Source organism: Ambystoma mexicanum, chromosome 1q (assembly GCF_040938575.1).
Source record: "Ambystoma mexicanum isolate Mex_15411 chromosome 1q, UKY_AmexF1_1, whole genome shotgun sequence".
In the NCBI taxonomy this organism is placed as follows: Eukaryota; Metazoa; Chordata; class Amphibia; order Caudata; family Ambystomatidae; genus Ambystoma; species Ambystoma mexicanum.
Window position 1 is genome coordinate 1,295,077,118 of NC_090922.1, and position 19,505 is coordinate 1,295,096,622.

A 19,505-nucleotide genomic window follows, 5' to 3' on the forward strand; every position below is an offset into this window, starting at 1 on the left:
AATACAACACCCAGAAGAAAGGAGTTACTCGTATTACTCGGCCCCACACAAGATCCATACGAGAATCGACTACCTGTTTATAGACAAGGAACAAGTTGCATCCATAGACTCCACCTCTTACCTAGGCAGGTCGATATCGGACCATTCACCATTAGTTATGAACTGGAAACTAAAAGGCCCAAGGCCTCCTATACCGTCGTGGAGACTCCCGCCCATGGCACTCACCGATCAGGTGTTCAAGGAAGATCTCGCCATTAGACTCGAAGACTACGTCAACAACAACAAAGGATCGGTATCGAGCTGGGGCACTCTCTGGGAGGCAATGAAGGTGGTAACACGTGGCGAAGCCATATCTGGAGCGGGTGGCATTCGGAGACAACTGAAGGAATCGCTAGAAGCATACGAAAATGAAATAACGCGCCTCGAAGCTGACACAGACGCCACACCGGCATCAGAAGAGACCATGAGGGGACTACGAGAGGAATCCCAAATAGCCTGGGACCGACTAGCGAAATTCGACTCTATAGCCAATACAACCAGAGCCCACAAAGAGGCTGATAAACCAGGCAGACTTCTATCATGGTTGTGCAAACGCGAGCACCCGAGACACCTCCCCACGGAGATCATAGATGCACGAGGCGCAACGCACAAATCCCAACTCGACATCAACGCCACATTTGCTGAGTTTTACTCTGAACTTTACTCTCACGAAATACAAGTACCCAGGGAAGAAATCAGAGCCACCCTCGACGAGATCGGCCTCCCAAAAATAACGGATGAACAGAGAGAAGCACTAGACTCTGAGATTACCGCTGAAGACATCACAGACGCGATCCGATCCCTAGCTACCAGCAAAACCCCAGGGAGCGACGGCCTCCCACCCGAATTTTACAAGGTTTACGAAGACATCATCACTCCTATACTATTTGAGGTCTACACGGAAGCATATGAAGAAGGGATTCTCCCCTGCACCATGAGGGAAACCATCATAATCCCCATGCTTAAACCAAACAAGCCCGCTAAATGCTGCGATTCCTACCGCCCGTTGGCAATGCTCAACTATGACAGCAAGATCCTGACTACCATCCTTGCCAAAAGGCTTGCAAGAGTGGTGGGGACTATTATACACGAGGATCAAAACGGCTTTGTCCCGGGGCGCAACACCACGGCCAACCTCCGGAGACTACAACATGTCATGGCCGAAACCCAGACAAGAGACGAGGACTTGGCGGTGCTGTCACTGGATGCCATCAAGGCCTTCGATTCCATCTTCTGGGAATGGCTGATTGAGGTACTGAAGGAGTTTGGAATCGGCAGAGGCTTCGTGAGGTGGATCAAGGTCTTATACAACTCTCCCATGGCTAGAGTGAAAACTGGAAGAATAGTATCCGAAGCCTGGGCAATACAACGGGGCACCAGACAGGGGTGTCCACTCTCCCCCATGTTGTATATCCTGGGACTAGAACCGATTGCCATCTACTGCAGAAAACAGTTCTTCGATGCGGGCATAAAACTAGGTAACCGGCATTTCATAATCTCCCTGTATGCAGACGATGTATTGTTATACCTAAAGGACCCACATGTAAATGCGCAAGTACTGCTAGATGTCCTGGACAACTACGCTCGCTACTCCGGGATTGAATTCAGCAGGTCAAAATCTTGTGCGTTCCCGATGGCCAAGCTCACTGAAGTGGGAGAAGCTGACTTACCAGACGTGGGCATAAAGTGGCAACCAAAAATGTTTCGATACCTGGGAATTAACGTCAGACATACCCCAGAGCTCACACACGACCACAACACCGAAAAAGTAACAAATGCACTCCGCAACTCCATAAAGTTCTGGTCAAAACTACCACTTGCTATGATGGGCAGAGCAGCTATCACGAAAATGATCATCCTCCCGAGACTCTTGTATCACTTTACAAACATCTGCCACTACATCCCCACATCCTTCTTCAGAAAACTGGACTCGATAATAAGGGACTTCATATGGGGTACATCCAGACACAAACTACCCCTGCAGATTCTCACGTTGCGACATAAAGCAGGGGGGATACAACTTCCCGATTTCCAAATGTACTATTTGGCCGCTCAGCTGGGCCACGTGACGAAGTGGCTACAAGACGATCCAAACGCAGAATCAGAATTACTGAGGCTAACACCCTCCAACCTGCACCCAAAGGAGGCACTGTGGGACCCGCTGAAACAAACACGAGATGCCCCAATGATCCTACAACTGGGGAGACAGGTCTGGGCCAAAACCCACTCCACCCTCCAACTGAACCACCCATACTCCCCCGACACTCCCATCCTTGTTGACACATGTAGATCGGAAGCAGACCTCAGGGTGGCGAGAATCTGGGAGCGTGCTGGGATCTATGCATGGGGCGACATGTACGAGGACGCCAAATTCAGGGAATTCGAATCGATCCTAGAGTCAGAGGAGCTTGGTAAAGGCCAATTCCTATGGTACCACCGCATCAGACAAACTGCAAAGAAGAAGTGGCCTAAATGGCCTGAAGAACCCGGCTCGGACCCCCTCCTCAATGAGATGCACCAACTCTCGGATGGTTGGAAGCCAGTGACCCGAATTTACAGCCGTCTGATGGACAGACCCAATCCTAAAAGTGCAGCATTAAAAGGGAAGTGGGAGACGGACTTGGGGGTCACGTTCACGGACGCTGAATGGGAAAGAATACTGCTCTACCCCAAAGAGGTCTCCAGGAACACCAGATTTCGCCAAATTCAACTCAATGTTTTATACAGGACATACATGACCCCAAAGAGGGTGGCCAGCTTCAATAAAAAGACGACATCACACTGCCCATGGTGCGGCAGCGAAGCAGCGGACTTACAGCACATGTTCTGGACCTGCAACAAGGTGGCGCAATTCTGGTTTAAAGTGAAGCACGCTTGCGTAACCGCTGGCATCACCAGATACAACTGGGAACCAAAAGAGTGCCTGCTGGGGGCGTATCCCAGGGTTAGCAAATTCAAACATGTGCTCAAGCTAATGGACATTTCTTGCATCCTAGCCAAAATGGCCATAGCAATGGCCTGGAAGTCGAAAGGAGGCCCGAGATACGAGAACTGGATCAAAGAACTAGACAGATGGACCACAGCCGAAACGAGAGCCTGGCAGGACGGAGCAAACACCGGAGCGGGTGACACGAACAACTCCCTTGAAGCATGGAGGGCTCTCCTAGGCGACATTCCATTCTCTGCTGATCACAAGCCCCCCTGAAGCCCAAGCCCCACCCAATTTAATACAAGACAGGGAGACACCGAAACCCGGACTTGGACTCCCATGAAGGCACCAAACTCTCACTTCTACACTTTCCTGCCCTGGAACTTAACCCATAAAACGACACCAATACAGATGAAGACTGTGCAGTTTATTGTTACGTTGTTATGTTGTTATTCTCTGTTGCAGACTATTACATACAGCTGATGAGTACCAACATCCAGCACAATTTGTAATATGCACTGAAAAAATAAAAATACCAATAAAATGCTTTTAAAAAAAATGAATAATTGCTGCATATCAGGAACATTCTAACCCTCTTCCCATGGAAAATGGTCTGCGGGCGAATTGAAACTGCTGTGGGTCTTGTCGGCGTAACTAAAAGATCACATTTCATAAATTATTTAGAATTAGAAAATCGTCATATATTCCTCTATCACTGGCAGACCCTGTTTGCTCTAACCTCGAAAAATGACCTCTGTGTACTTCTCTGAATGTTTTGTCGGGGATTGCATGCTCTGTACTAACTAACCGGCTACAGTGGCCTTTGCTGCAAACAAAATGCTTGCACACGTTTAAAGCAAAAGCAGGATTTTGGGGCCTATTTGCAGTGCTTCATTCTACCACTAAGTTTGATTACGCTTACCTGTGCCCAAGGAATTGTGGATTAGTTTTATTAGGCTTTCAATTTCGCAGATATAAGAAAAAAAAAACACGCCCCTTTGATAGTGCTACTCTCTCAGCTGATAAGTGTGTTCCTTCATACCATGCTGGACTTGCATTTTTATTACAATTGCAAGAATAGAGGCTGTTTACAGAGGATTCAGATTCTGAGCCTGTATTTTCACTTCAGTCAACCTTTCCTCACCAGTACACGATGAGAAGTACATCCATGGATACATTCATGGGAGAGCCGAAACCTTGCTAGACTGTAAAGTTTCTCGAATGCAGGGACATTATGAACCCAATGAAGAGGATACTTGTCGTTTGTTACTGCCAAGATGAGGATTTGGACCTGCATTCTCAGGCCAAGATGGACTCTAATAAACACTAACTAGTCCAACAATAATGCCCTACGTGTACACATTATACGTCACCTTGTAATCATTTCATGCAATATATTCACATTCAGAATAAAGAAGCAGAGGAGTTTGCCATCTTTTTAAATAAAGAAAATAATTATTTTTCCTCTCTCATATTAATCATGCAACAGAGCTTGCTTGGGTCTTGCCTATCACGCCAAGGTTATGGAAATAAGGCAGCCCAAATGTCAAGTATCCTTTTAGACCCCCATCGTGCAAGGATGGAAAGAAATAACAAGATTCTATTAAGATCGGCATCTGTCACGTGAGCTGATTGTGGCAACTGCCACAGGGATGAGTGTGGTTGATATGGTTACGACTTCTTCTACTCCACTAGACACAGATAATCAGGTTGGATGACGTAGGCAAAAGGTTAGCGATTAATGCAGCTACTAGAATCAAGGCAGCCTATACATGCACATTCTTTCCCGACATTTGAGGGAGTCTTGGCAAAAGATGGTTCCTTTTAATGATTGCCTCCCTGAGGACAAACACCATTTGGTGCAAAATCAATGTGTGGAGAACAGGCTGACCAGATGTTGCAACCTATGTAATCAGACACAGATACTGCTTTTGCAATGGGGTGGCTCTCTTAAAGCCGTCTCTCCTTTCTAGGTCTGATTCAGCAGGGTTGTCCAGGTTTAGGCCTTGAGAGGCAGAATCATCATGTCAGATTTTCAGGCTACTCATTAATATTTGTGAGATACTTTTGCATACAATGATTCTGAATGTTTGCAAACACATTTCTTATGCATATTGATGAGGGATATCGTGAAAACCCACCAGGATGCTGGTCCTAAAGGCCTTGAGTTGGACAACCCTGCTTAAAGAGGAAGTGGCCAATGAGCAACATCAGTCCTATTGAAGCCAAATAGACCGAAGTTAGAGTGGGCCAGCAGAGAAAGAAAACCTTATCGGCAACAACAGTGCCCCAAGCAGAAGGCTAAAATCCCTAAACAGACTTGTCCATTGGACAACTCCCAGTAAAAGGAAGAATCACTAAATTATACCAAAACTGGGAGTCTGTGGTATACTGACGTTCCAACACCAACACCTTAATCTCGCCAGAGAGAATAATCTATCCAAGATTACACATAATTCTGTGGCAGGAGATGCAAATTGTTTTCTGGTTCCCAAATCTACGCAAGTGAAGAGAGTAGGCTTCAAACCCATTCTGGATCCAAGGCAGTTGAACAAATATATAGTAATCATTTTCTTTAAGATACAGAGAATTTGCACAAAACTGCCACACTTTAACCAAGGATACTTGTTATGTGTGTTCACTGTGCATGGCACTTACCTGCACACAATGATACATCCAAAGCACAAGATGTTGATTCACAATGCTAGGAAGGCACTAGCATTTCGAGGTTCTCTTCTTATGCCTTACGTCTGTGCCAAGGGTGTTTGCCAGTGGCTTGGCCCCGGTGGCCAGTATGAGTGTCAGTCTATAATAGATTCCATATTGGAGATTAATTGGTTATTTACCTGTAATTATGGCTCTACAGTATGATCAGCCTTATAAACTCACTTGCATCCCAGGCATCCATTGAAAAGATTGGATGCTTGTATTTGTGATCTCACAAACGTGGCGTTTAAAATCGGAGTCTCGTTGGCAGCATCTGGTAGGTTATATGGAAAAAATAGTTTATTTTCATTCATCATTGCCTATTCCTGAACACTACATCTGGATTCTTCAAGTGGTTCTACAATATAAATATGACTTTCTCCAATGTTCTCAATCATGAATTTACTTTGTTTCTTTGAGCCTGGTACTCTGAATGCCCGCAGCATAATTCCTTGTATCAAGTGTGGTGATACAATAGGAAAGGAAGCTTGTCACTTCTTGAGGAGGAAAGATACCTCACGGGCAACGTATTTGTCTTGGAAGCAAGACAACGCAGCACAACACATGGTTGAATCCCGATCCTGCATTTCGAAACAACTTCTGGTATTAAGCGTGTTATAAATGAACAATTATAATTATAAAAATGCTTGGTTCACCTTTGCTGTTGCTACAGCATTAAGCAGTGCCCACGATACATTGCTATGTTGGGAACTAAGAGTGTTTTGCACTGTCACTTTAGCACTACTCCCCTTTGTGTGCCTCCCATTTAATTTTAAGATGCCAATTGATGTGTAATTTTCAGAGGTGTGAAGCACCAATGAACCCTGTAATTTGTAATTTGAAGCTTAAACTCTGAAAGGCCAAACATTGAGAGAGTAATCGACAATGAGGGGCTATTTACCAATAAGAGCACTTGGGTGTAGAGGTATCATTCAATGAAAATAAATCCTTTGGGTATAGACATTGTTCTGTGGCCAGCGTCCCTCTTTACAGCCACTACACTGGTGCCATCTCATGTTATGAAGGTCTGCCACTAGTACACACAGGGCTGCAGAACTGCCTACTTATCACAAACCAGGCATTTTCAGAGAATCCTACCCTGCTCTTTAAGGGCTTTTAATTTGTCTTTACTGTCCAACCCTCTGGTAAGCACTAAGTCTCTTGTATACTCATGCCTGGAATACTTACCCATCGATTGTCTGAGACTGGGAATCTTTGTTCACAGTATAATGGCAATTACAAACAGCTAATACACCAGCTTCACTGACATTGTTCCTTTTTCTGTCTTGATCAATGAGGTCATTTGGTTTAAACCCCACACCCAGATTTTCTGCTGAAGAACCTGTACATGGACCCACAGGCACAAAATGTGTGATAAGGAATCAGTCCATGCACAGCCATACTTGTGATATGATTGGTCCCAGAGGGACAAATACTGTGACCTGTTCACAGATGGTGCAGGTGGCTTTTTATCCAATTTGAACAGAACTATTGTCAAAGCAAATTATTAGAGCCTTTGCAACTCAGCAGATTGGGCAGCCAGGCTGGTCATCCAAGGAAAATATCTTGACATCACAAAGCATAGTCGTAAATAAGGAGCTTAAAGACATCCTCACTCCTCCTTACTTAACTTTGCACGTGGATGAGAAGAACATGAACATAGGCTAAGCTCTTAAAATCTGGAAGTGAAAACCTTGCCTACATGTTTATTTAGGTGGTCCTGTTATTGGAAATTTTTAACCGAGGGCAAATCAACCTATTCCTAGTAGACACATGCCCATAGGTAAAAAGTCCAGAAAAGTCAGTGATACCCTAGTTCAGGCAGGGAGGCGAGCTCTTTGTGGCCAAGGCACCATGGCCTCTGTCCCTCAATATTCTGGGTTCTGTCTCGATGTCAAAGATTAAAAGAATGTCTTGATTTTCAAGGAATTGCTCCCCATCAATCGGGAGGGCATCCTGGAACCACATAAAGGTTCCTCCCCCCCAAATCTGAGGGTTCTCTAGAGTGAACCTAAACGAACGTAGGAGGAGGAATTAGAAAGGTAGTTTAACTGATGAATGTCGACTCCACTATAAGTGTTTGACTTGTAACCATCCCCACTGGGAGTCCCTATTTCTTGAAGATTTTTTCATGAGTTTTCTTAGCAGCAGCTGCAGGTTGTATTACAACAAACTAGACTGTCTCTTTAGGTTTTACAGGGTTTCACTCTACAGGTAAGGCCTTTGTAGAAGTCGTGGGTTTGGGAAAGGCAGAGGATGCAGGTTGAGCATGCTTCAGACTTTCTAATACTCGCACCACATTTGGTGTGCCTGTACGACTCTTAAAAAGACACTTTGGTAGACACATCGAGAATCAGTTATTGCATTTGAAAACTTATCCTGCATCAAAGAAATTGTCCTGGTTATGAATAACAATGAATATTGCATGGTAGGTAACTCATTCTACCTCTAGTTGTGTTTTCATTTTGGGCTATTAGCCAAAACTATTGAAGGGGCCCCTGAGGGACCCTCGAATGTGGAAAAAAGGCACAGTCACCACACACGGATAGATACACCAAACATGAGGTTCTGTTCCCAAAATCTAGGGTTTATTGCAATACAAATATTCCAATTGGCCAGGTGGTCCTACGCCCAGCGACGTGTGTCTAACAGACCTCGGGGGACGCAAGCAAAAAAGAGTCGTACATCAGTTACATATATACAAAAGGAGCACCTTACAATCAGCAATGACGCAATTGATGCCGCCCCCAATTAATTTCCCTTTGAATTAGAGGCGATGATTGACCATCATGACAAATATGACACTTCAGACAACCATATTTAGTAACAGGTTGCAATCTCCATTTTTACGGACACCATTCTTTGTTTGCGAGAACACAGCGTTTCTGTTTTTCATAGGCAAGATGTGCGTAGGAGACTGGCACATACCAGGCCTCCCTATCTCTAAGTTTCGATTCTCGCTCTAGAAGTCAGCCCGCTCTCCGGGGCTTCACTGGGCTCAGGAAGGGGGGCCGTAAAGAAGAACATAATTCAACTCTTTAAATGCTAGTTTCGTACATTGCTATTCTTTCAAGAGACTCGCTGGCATTCATGTACTGATTAAATACCTCGCTCCCTGTCCTCAAGGATATATGAGGGAGGGAATCGGACACTTCTGTCTGGCTCTCCAGCGTGATGTTTCAACATGTTTTCGTAGCCTTGGACCATTGAAGTGAAATAATATCTACAGCAAAGCAGTTTTACATGAGGCAAAGTGGCAACGTTAGAGAGAGCAGAGAGAGAAAACAAAATGGCGATTCTGGTCATCTTAAAATGGCTTCACTCTAGTTAAACTGATAGCTACGTAATAACTAATGACTAATGAATATATATTCTTACACTGTAAATGAGGCGGTTGGTCTTCGGCCAACCAATTATCATTCATTTCCGGACCCTCAAGGGGTGCTTAGTTTTTCTGGACTGACACTATTACATTAGAGTACAGTTAGGAGGGAGATGACATCTCAGGTGGGACGCACACCTTGTGGGTGTTGTTTGATTATTCACCCACCAATTGACTGACCCCTGCCATGCTAATCCCTGTGGCCATTCCCACCCACTCCCTTCCTTCCCAAAACGCATCCCCCTCGGATCTCTTTGAACTGGCTCTATCAAGCAGTAACATCAAACTTTACCCTGAGGGTTATTTTTGAGCGGTCTGCTGAGAGTTAATGGGTTACATGCAGCTGTAATTGGCTAATGGTACAATAAACATGTCTTTACCAAGTATGCCTTCAGACATTTGATTACTACCTTTTCCTTGCACTGAATTCCTGTTGCTAATGAGCATTTACAAAGCCAGCAGTTGGGTCTTATGTATATATATTAAATAGGCATTTGCCAGGTACTGCTATCATATGTCCAAGTAATCACACCATTTTCCAGCTGTTGCAATCTTATGGCTAGGTAGTATGATTATATCAGTGCCTAGCCTATCACATACCTAAACAGTATCCTAACTGTGGGCTTTGCCAATGCTTGTTGTATCTTCTATTTGACAAGCGCAAAAGGATTATTTACCAGATTACACCAGAATGGTATTTATGTAATAAGGCTTGACATGAATTGATATTCTTAGACTACATTCTTTTACATAATATGTTTTTATATTACTTTGTTAGCATTTTACATGTCTGAGTTGTTTGTCTCTCTTCTTTTTAAGGATATCATTCCATTTGGCAACCATCCTATGTTCCGTTACTGCCTTGGTTGGATGGTGCCTCCAAAAATCTCTTTATTAAAACTGACGCAAGGAGAAACAGTTAGAAAATTGTATGAACAACATCATGTGGTGCAAGACATGCTGGTCCCAATGAAATATCTTCAAAAATCCATCAACGCCTTTGACAACGAAATTAATGTAAGGTGCATTCTTAAACTTTTTTTTAATACAAATATATTTTATAGCATTTTGAACAGTTGGAAATACAGAACACAGTTAACTAGAGGAAATAGCAAATAACTGTATATGAACAAAGAAAAATATCAAAAGCAAACAAAAGGAAAAGTCCCTAGTCCCTCACACGACATCAAACCCTTTAACCCTGGGAGTGATTGGGGTTATTTATTTATTTATATTGTTTTGTAACACACCAGATGCTCTAAAAGCATCAGGGTGTGGACACATGCACTTGAAAACATATAAACACACAGGACAATGATGATGGTCCTAAACGGAATGGAAAACCTTTGTGTTAATTCTTTTGAAAAGATGAGTTTTCAGGCCCTTTCAAAAAAGCAAAAGGTTTCTTTCTAAGCGCAGGTCTAGTGGAAGGGTGTTCCATGCCGAGGCTGTATGAGGAAAGGAATTTGCATTTCTTTTCATTTTCTTAACGCAAGGGCATGTTAGTAGCATAGTGTTACTTGATCTAAGGTTTCTATTTGGCTGATATAAGATAGTTTTCTCTTTCAAATAGCCAGGAGCATTTCCATATATTATTTTGTGCACAATTACAAGCATCTTGAAAAGTATTTTAGCTCTGATTGGTATCCAGTGGAGGAATTTACGTTGTTCCGTAATATGTTCTCCTCATGACACTTGTTATATGATGTGAACCACATCATTTTGTACAATTTGAAGGGCATGCAAGTCTTTTCCTGGAGCCCCACCCGGAAGAGCATTGCAGTAATTCATCCTAGATAAGATGGTAGCTCTCGCCAGTGTTTCACAGGTTAGGCAGGATATCAGAGGTCTGATTTTCCTTATAGGTTTTAAGTAACAGTGGGTATTTTGTATTACTCCATTTACTTGAGCCTCTGTACTGACAGAGCCATCCAGGTAAGTACCAAGTGTTTTTATTTTAGGTAACGTTTTTATGATACTTTCATGGAGCTGGAAGTTATCATACCTGGGATCTAGTTTAGTTCTCATATGCATGGAACCAAAGAACAGCAACTCAGCTTTTTGCATCATTGAGATACCTCCAGTGCTTTTCTATCCATTGTTTCATTGTCTTAACTACGTTTAGCATGGAGCTATCCTGTTCATAGTCTCCAATCAGTTCTAACAGAAGCTGAGTTTCATCATCATAGTTGGTAAACGTGACATGTGCATCCTCCAGCAGTCTACACAGTGGTTCCATGTAAAGATTAAACAAGGTTGGTGACAGGCAGGCTCCCTGTGGGATTCCACATGTGCTGGGTACAAAGTCTGATGACTTGTCACCCCAGTGGATAGCGGATACTCTGTTCGTCAAGAAGGATTGAATCCACATGATTGCTCTACGAAAGCAATTTCCGACTTTCTCCAAATCAACAAGTAAAATATCGGTTGTATACGAATTGTTCGTATTACAACTGTTCGAATGACAATTGACCTTTTCACAATTGACCGAATTGGGAAGGTCAATTGTAACATATATGCGGGGGGAAACCCCCCCCCACAATCCCCCACCCAACCCAAACCCGCCCAAAACCATACATATATATATATATATATATATATATATATATATATATATATATGTGCGGTCAATTGTGAAAAGGTCAATTGTGACCCTTTAAATTCGGCCAATTGTTCATTCGAACAATTGTAAACAAACAATTTGGGTAATACCAAAATATCATGATCTAGTAAGTCGAAAGATGCTGATAGGTCTAATAATACCAGCATACCGCCTTTGCCTGAGTCGACTGGATCTAGCATATTTGATTGCTGATCTAATAAAGCACTTTCCGTGCTATGTTGTCTTCTGAAATCCGATTGTTTGGGATGGAAACTTTTATTTTTTTCCAGAAAGATCTGGTTTGGACGCCATTTTGTCCAGTCCTTACAGTGAAAATTGTGTGTTAGTAATTGGATGTAAAGTGGCCCTGTCCTCAGGACTTTTATCTATTTTTTTTAATAAGTGGAGTCAGTTACTTTTCTGATGCTTTTAGGTACCTTGTTGTGGTCGAATGAAGCAAGCAAGGGACCAAAAATGCTAATGTTATATTAGGTTGGAAAATCAACATGAAGGGAGAATTTCAACACAAGAGCAGATTTGCATGTTCATGGACTCGCAGTTCTGCTGAGTATCTGAATAACAACCAGCAAATTGAATGTCACTATAGCACAACATCCTATTGAGGTTGTCCTGTAAATCCCAAGGAATGTTAATTGCTGATATGTTTTGTCAAGGGATAGAGGCTCATGTTAATAAACCAAGTAGATCAAGAGCTTGAAGTCTTTGGGGGCATGCAAGTTCTCTATAGTCTATTCCCAGTTAATGTAGCACTAATTGTCATTTGGCTATGAATGATGTTGGTTAGAGTTTAAGTTGTCAGTGACATTTTATGTAGTAAGTAGCCAATGCTTATTCCACCAGAGACTGAAATGAAGAGCCTCAGATTTGCACCAAATTGCACCTGTTTCTAGTTTGGCTTCTGAAAACTGTAAGTCCTAGCAGTATGACTCCTGAGGCCAATGGGAATTTACTATCTACAACTGAGGAAATGTGATCAACAACGTCCTTCGAAATACCTAGTAACTTGAACCTTTTTAAATGTTTAATAAACATGTGAGTTGAAATCTATGTATTGGTCAGTTCGATCTTCATCTTATTTGTTACAAAACTGTAGATGCAGTTATTACAGACAAGCTGCATACATTTTTCCTAGCTTTAAATGTTGGTTACTTTACTAGTTAGGAGTGAAATTATTTGGCAGTAGCAACACCGCCTTAGTAATATGAAGATGTGAGGGTAATTTAAGGAAGTATGTCTATTGATGTAAGAAAGCTTCTCAAATTTATTTTGCTCTTTATAATTCTCTAATATTTTCCCACAAAATGCTGAGGGAGAACAGCCCACCCCACCCCCCCACCACACATCCCTACTGGCCTTCCCACACTCCACACGACCCATGCCAATATTGCCTTAACCCAACCCACTGTCTACACTTTGATGGTGAAATTCGAGAGAAAAAAAGCTAAATACATTTGAGCACTTGTTGGTCGAACAGTTGACCCAATACTTAATTTAAATTCACCAAAGAATGAAACCATCAAACTTTCAGACAGTGAGCAAAAAAACAATTTTGCCTCTTTTGTATGCACATTTTGTCCAGGCAGCCTTGCACAAACCCTTTTGCACAGTGCATTCATCTCCAATTGCTCTTGAACAGTAGTTTACTGGTCAGCTGCACTATTAACATGGAGTGGGTGTTCATACTCCTTAGGTTTATGGTGGAATATGTTGTGATATACGGTGAGTGGGTACCTTAACTATGTTATTACCACTCTTTCTAGACTTTTTAACAGTTTGAAATTAATATTTACTCTTGGTATAAAAAGGTTATTTTATATTTAAATTTAGTGTTTTTTGTGTGAGTATTGCGTATGAGTATATGTTGTATAAGTGTATGTAGTACGAGTGTTTGCCATTTAAGTGTATCAATGTATGAACGCATGGCATAAATGCCATAAGGTTTACAGTTCATATATTTACACAATTTATATCTTCTATACATCTTTATATATAAAACAAAGTTAGGTTTGTTTGTGGTTTTGTATATGGCGTTGATCTTGGGGACGGAACTCCTCATGAAAGGAGTGGTCTGGCTTCGTGAATTTTGTATGGAATATTCTTTATTTCATTGGCGAATGAATGCAACTATTTCTAGATCGATAGTTCATCCCGTTCCTGAGATAATTATGTTTTTTGGTGTTCTCGGCATTACGTTTTGTGGTGCTGCGCGTGCCTTCGACAGGTCATTTGTAGAAAGTGCTCATCATCGCGCTGTCTGTGCTAAACTGGCCTTGCGTTTTCTTTTTGTTTTTTTAGGAGAGAGTTAGAGTGTCTTTCTTTTCATTGATTTGTTTTGCAATAAACTCAATACATGTTAATTTCACTAATTAATTAAACACCAAATTTGTATTTACCTCTGATTTAAGTTCTCACATGAATATCATATTTGTATGCTTTCTCTGATTATTTGCAGTGTGTGTTTAGCAGCAAAAATGGCCATCGCTGCTAACAACACTGCAAATCAGAGTAGGCATACAAATATTATATTTGTGTTATTATATTGTGTTTTTCCTTTGTGGCAAACAACAATATTTGTTCATCTTTTTTGGTGGAATATGAAAACAAATCTGAGAATGGACATCCCGGGGGAAGCCGGGTACTATGCTAGTGTTCTATAAATATTAAAATTAACATCATTGTTACTCCTGACTGTGATGTCAGTTTTTAAATGTATAGTAGTGTACATGTATGTGATGTCCATTTCATACACGTACATGCTGAGTTTGTGTAGACTATTCATTTAGCACGTCTACTAGCCCTTCTATGAATAGGTGGCTGGGTGGCATAAGTGTTTGTTGTAAGACCATGGGCCTCATTACAAGTTTCCTGGTCCAGTAGTAACGGTGCTACAAGCACCGTTACTACCAGACTGGCAAACTACGAGTTGTGCTCGCGGGCGCCTTTCTGCCCGCCAGGTCTTACCTGGCGGGCACACCGGCACCCGCGAGCACAACTCGATGGATGCTCCGGCACCATTCATGGAGGAATGGGGAGTAATGGGTACCGGCACCCGGCAATAAGTAATTACTGGGTCCGCCGGGGTCCGAATACCCTGGAAATTGCCCATTGCCGGGTGCCGGTCATTTCACGAGTTTGGCGGCACGGCTACCGCCAAACTCGTAATGATGCCCCATGTATCTTAAGAGTGTAAGGCATACAAATGTTTGGTTTTTTTTTATATGTGGCATATAAAGGTTTCACACTTCGTACATGTACACAGTGTACATCTCCAATATGTTTCATATACATATAGAAAGTGTGTGTCGGAAGAGCCTGTCTTGTAAGAGTATGTGCGAGGAGAGTGTTTGTCGTAGGTTTGTGTGTCGAAATAGTGTGTGTTGTGTTGTTGTCTGGCATGTGGGTATATGGCATAGTATATGGAATATAGTGTTCGATATAAAGTCATAAAATGCATATCTCCTATATGCATTAAATCTTACATTGAAGTCGGGTTTGAGTCTTTATACTTATAAGGCATGTCGTATAAGAGTTGTACAGTTATGTCTCCTGAAAACTGGCACCAAAGTCATTCCTTGCTTTCATGGACGTTTGTTTTCATACATATATTAGTGTACATGTACAAAATGTACATCTCCCACAGGATTGTATATAAAATGTACATTTATTCTGCTCTTGTATTATATTAATCTTATACGAGATCACATTAAAGTGAGCTCTAACTTTTATTTGAGTTTTCAGTACGTCGAAGAGGCATGTAGGAGTTTTACATTTCGTAAATGTGCACCATTTAAATCTCTTGTACATCTTATATACGTAAGGAAACTTGACATTAAAGTCAGTCTTAACTTTAATGTGAGTTTTTATGCGTATTGTAGCGTACATTAGCAAAATGTACATGCATGTGTAGAAGATGTGAACTTTGTATAAAATATGAGCATTCATTCTTGCCATGCGTCACATAGACAAACCTTAAAACATGAATATCTTGAAATTGGACAGCCTGATGTTAATATATTTCCAGTTTACCCATTCATGATAATACCTGGGTGAATGCCAAAAATCTTGAAAGCCGAACTGCCCAATTTTGAGATATTTGGGCCATAAAACATGTTTTTCCTTATGAGAACTTTATGTTAAAAGCTGTCCAAAAGGCAAACTAAACACATTTCTTTTAAATATGAGGTCATCCATGAAAAATGCAGATGTATTCCATGCAGGAGTGGCTGCCTCGTATTGTTACTATAGTTTTTTTTGCTTTCATTGAAGAGTTTATCAAGAGTTATTAAGATTAATAAAATGTATTCATCTTAACCATAACTTTGCTATTTTTACATGTTCTTACTTCTTAGCATAGGTCAATGACTAGGTAACTTTTGGAATACTTGTATACTTATCTCAGGCAGCACTGACCTGCAACAGAGACCTTTTTACTGTATTGGAAGCAGGAAAGTGCTTGTCTTTTTAGGCCATTTTATATTTCTCTGCCCCATTGCCAAAGAAAATGTAACAGAATTGTGTGTATATATAGCTTTATATCGCCTGATAAGCACCAAGAAACACAAAGAGCTGGAATGCCCGGAGGTGTTGTCAGATACCTTTAAGACATCATCTATTCACTGGAACATATGGTGTGCTACTGAAAAAGGGTACAATATTGAATCAATTTATTGTGCTCCAATAGCCCATTCCAGCTTCATCGTAAAATAGAATATAGATATGCTAGTAAGAAATAAAATCAGCGATGCCTATGCAAAATATTATGACGGTATTCTACCATTAAGAGAAAACATATCACTCTATACATTTCCATTCATATTAGAAGCTGTGATCAGATATTTCATTGAACATTATCTGCACATTTTCATTTTGTCAAATACATTACTAATGAATAGCTCCTCCCACAGATTCTTCATCTTTGGATATATCCTGGCCGGCAGCAGCTCGCTTTTTCTCAATGAACCACTACTCGACTTGAGACGTTATGGGGCCCAAGGCTTATATAGGGCACACCACGCCCTGTGATGTCAGTCCTTCTTCTTGCACGCACAGCACACTGAATCAATAACATTTTTCCTCCTAAAAGAATTTTCTGTGCATCACACTTCTTTTTACTTCCTTTAACAATGTCAGATTCATTGAAAACTTGGGAGTTTAAGCGCTGCATGAACTGCACCTTGAAGATGTTGATTACGACCCCCCATACGATCTGTGTGTGGTGTTTGGGCGCGGAGCACAAAGTCTCGGAGTGGGGTTTCTGTGCGCTTTCTGTCAGGTGATGAACCCAAAGGCAAACAGAGATCAAGCAGCCAAATCGTCCCTGGGCCGCCTCTCTACATCTGGAGCGTGTTTCTCGATGTAGGAGGGAACGGTGTTGAAGCTCACCACACATCAGATTGTTAGAATTGTTGGCAAGCTAATGCCAACTTATCAGGTAGGATCCCTAGCTGGGAAGCAATGTTGTGAAGAAAGCACAAGCTCATCTGACCACTACATTTCCACACTGCAGCCTGAAAAGGGTGTTGATTTGAGAAGACGTCTGGTGTTCCTGCCCACATATCATCCAGGAGGATATGGTTACAGGCACTGTTATTCTAATGTACTCCGTGGGGCTGATGTTCATACGATCCGTAACGTTAATGAAAGGAATAAAAGCCCTACATAAGGCTTTTACTCCTTCCATTAACGTCACAGCTCATTTTCAAGCATTTGTATGGCAGAGAGGAAGGCCGGCACACAACTTGTTTTTCCCCCGCCTCCCTGCACCCCATAAAAATGCTCCAACATGGATATTCATGCTGACGCAAATGCTGGTGATCCTTATGGGGTGCACCAGCTTCATTTACCAGCATAAAGCAGGAGGACCCCATAAGGATACATTATACACGCTAACTCATGCTCGCATGTAAGGCAGCATGTACACTTAAACCCTGCCCGACATGCGAGCATATCAGGCAGGGTTTAATTGTAATTGTGAGTGCTGCTTGCAATGCAAGCATGGCAGGCAGCGTTTTCTCACTTTGCACAGCGGAGTGCAAAAGTGAAGGGCAAAAGGTGGCATACATACGCCGCCGCCGCCTTTTGCGCTGAACTTTTCCACTCCACTGTACAAATGACGGAAATTTGGCGGCGGGGAGCCGTTATGTGTCGCCCGCTGCCACATTTTCATCAATTACAATTAACCCCAGTTTGGGTCAAATTGTGATTTTCTTTTTTTATTATTTTTTTTAAACATGAGCCCCAGTGGGTCTTTTAAACTTTGTACTGCTTTGCATACTCCCACTGTCTATTGGCCAATCTACAACAGATATCAAGTAGCAAAGCCAGATTTCCTGGTAAGCAACCTATTACTTCGTCATTGTCCTTTCCAGCCCTCGGACACAGCCTCACCCCCTTTAAATTCGTGACCATAATAAGACACTGAGAAGAAGGATCAGGCTGAAGATATAACTGAAGCTCATGGAGGCCATGGTGTAGATAAACTAAGAGAAGACAAAACACATTCATCCTCTACCAAGTTACAGAAGATCATAGCTGTGAAACACATACTATTCACCTTGAACACTCAATATCTTACTTACCCCACATTGCATACAGCATCTTTCATACTTTCCAGGATGTTGACCTTTTGTTTTTACAAAATCTAAGTGTTGGTACCTTTTATTGGACTAAGTGAAAATGTTATGCTTAGATGGTAAATGCATTAGCTTTCAAAGTTTTATAGAATTGTTCATCAGATGGTGGTAGTGGAAATAATTATTAGCAAAGAAGCCCAAACAATTCTAGCAGTACTGGGGATCAAAATTCAAGAAGGCACAAATCATTCAAAAAATTGCCAATGTTACGTTACCGTAGAAACACATTGAAATGTAGGATTCAAAAACACACAACTTGAAAGCCAACCTTCAGTTTTTCGAAACAAAACATCTGTCATCTTCGCCAGGGTGTTCCTACCCATAAAATGCTTGCAGTGACTTCAATATCCAATCAAACTTAAGAAGAGCACTTGTCAACACTGTGTGTGTGAAAACAATAAGCATGTGGTTGGCAGCCTTCACGCAGTGTCAGGGTTGCACAGTGAGAGTGAGTTTGATAGTTTCTTAAGTTTACGGGATGCATACAATGTTACCCCTACAAAATCTTTTCATAATGTCCAATTCTACCTCAGAATGCCTCATGCTTAATAATGGCTCACTGGCTTGGATATAATGTGGCACGTACAAAATAAAATATCCATGTACGCATGGTGCAAAGTCCAGTAGTCTTATTGTGCCTCATGCCCGATCAAGGTACAAGCCATTTGAGGTTAGACAACCAAGATTGCCATTGTCGCTCTCTTATGTCCTCACCCATTAGGGGTTCTGAACCGTAGTGTCCCACAGCTGTTGATGGAAGGTGGTTCTGGCTGGTTGTCTTCTGGAGTTGTCGATGTGATTGCCTTAATAGTCCTGGGCCAAATGTTGGCCTTTCTAAGAAAAAGGGCAAAAAAACACAGGATCTTGCAAAGATTATGCCTATATTAGGATAACTCCATATGTGTGTATGTCTCTCTAGATTTCAAGACCACCCAGGTCTCTTCTCCAGGCAATCAAACGTGACAGGCACTGATACATTACAGAAACAAAGTTCAGGATAGCACAAATTGTACTCATTACACATTAAATACATGAAACAAAATCTACCACATTATTTAAAATGCAAGGATTTTGCAGACCTTCCCAACAAATGTGTTTTCATTCTTGTTGCCTGGGCTGTGTACAGTTGAAAACTTTTTCAGCTAATGTTCTTGGTTGAAAAATGTAAATTTACATCTGCAGGTTGGCATGTAA

General features: G+C 41.8%; 1 protein-coding gene across 1 annotated transcript in view; it reads left to right on the top strand.

Moving 5' to 3' along the window:
• The window catches only part of DHCR24 (24-dehydrocholesterol reductase), a 187,728-nt gene that overhangs the window by 82,701 nt on the left and 85,522 nt on the right, over positions 1-19,505 (top strand). Inside the window, exon 7 of the mRNA XM_069642118.1 lies at positions 9,876-10,073. Coding sequence (XP_069498219.1) covers positions 9,876-10,073 — 198 coding nt within the window. The remainder of the gene's footprint in view (positions 1-9,875; positions 10,074-19,505) is intronic.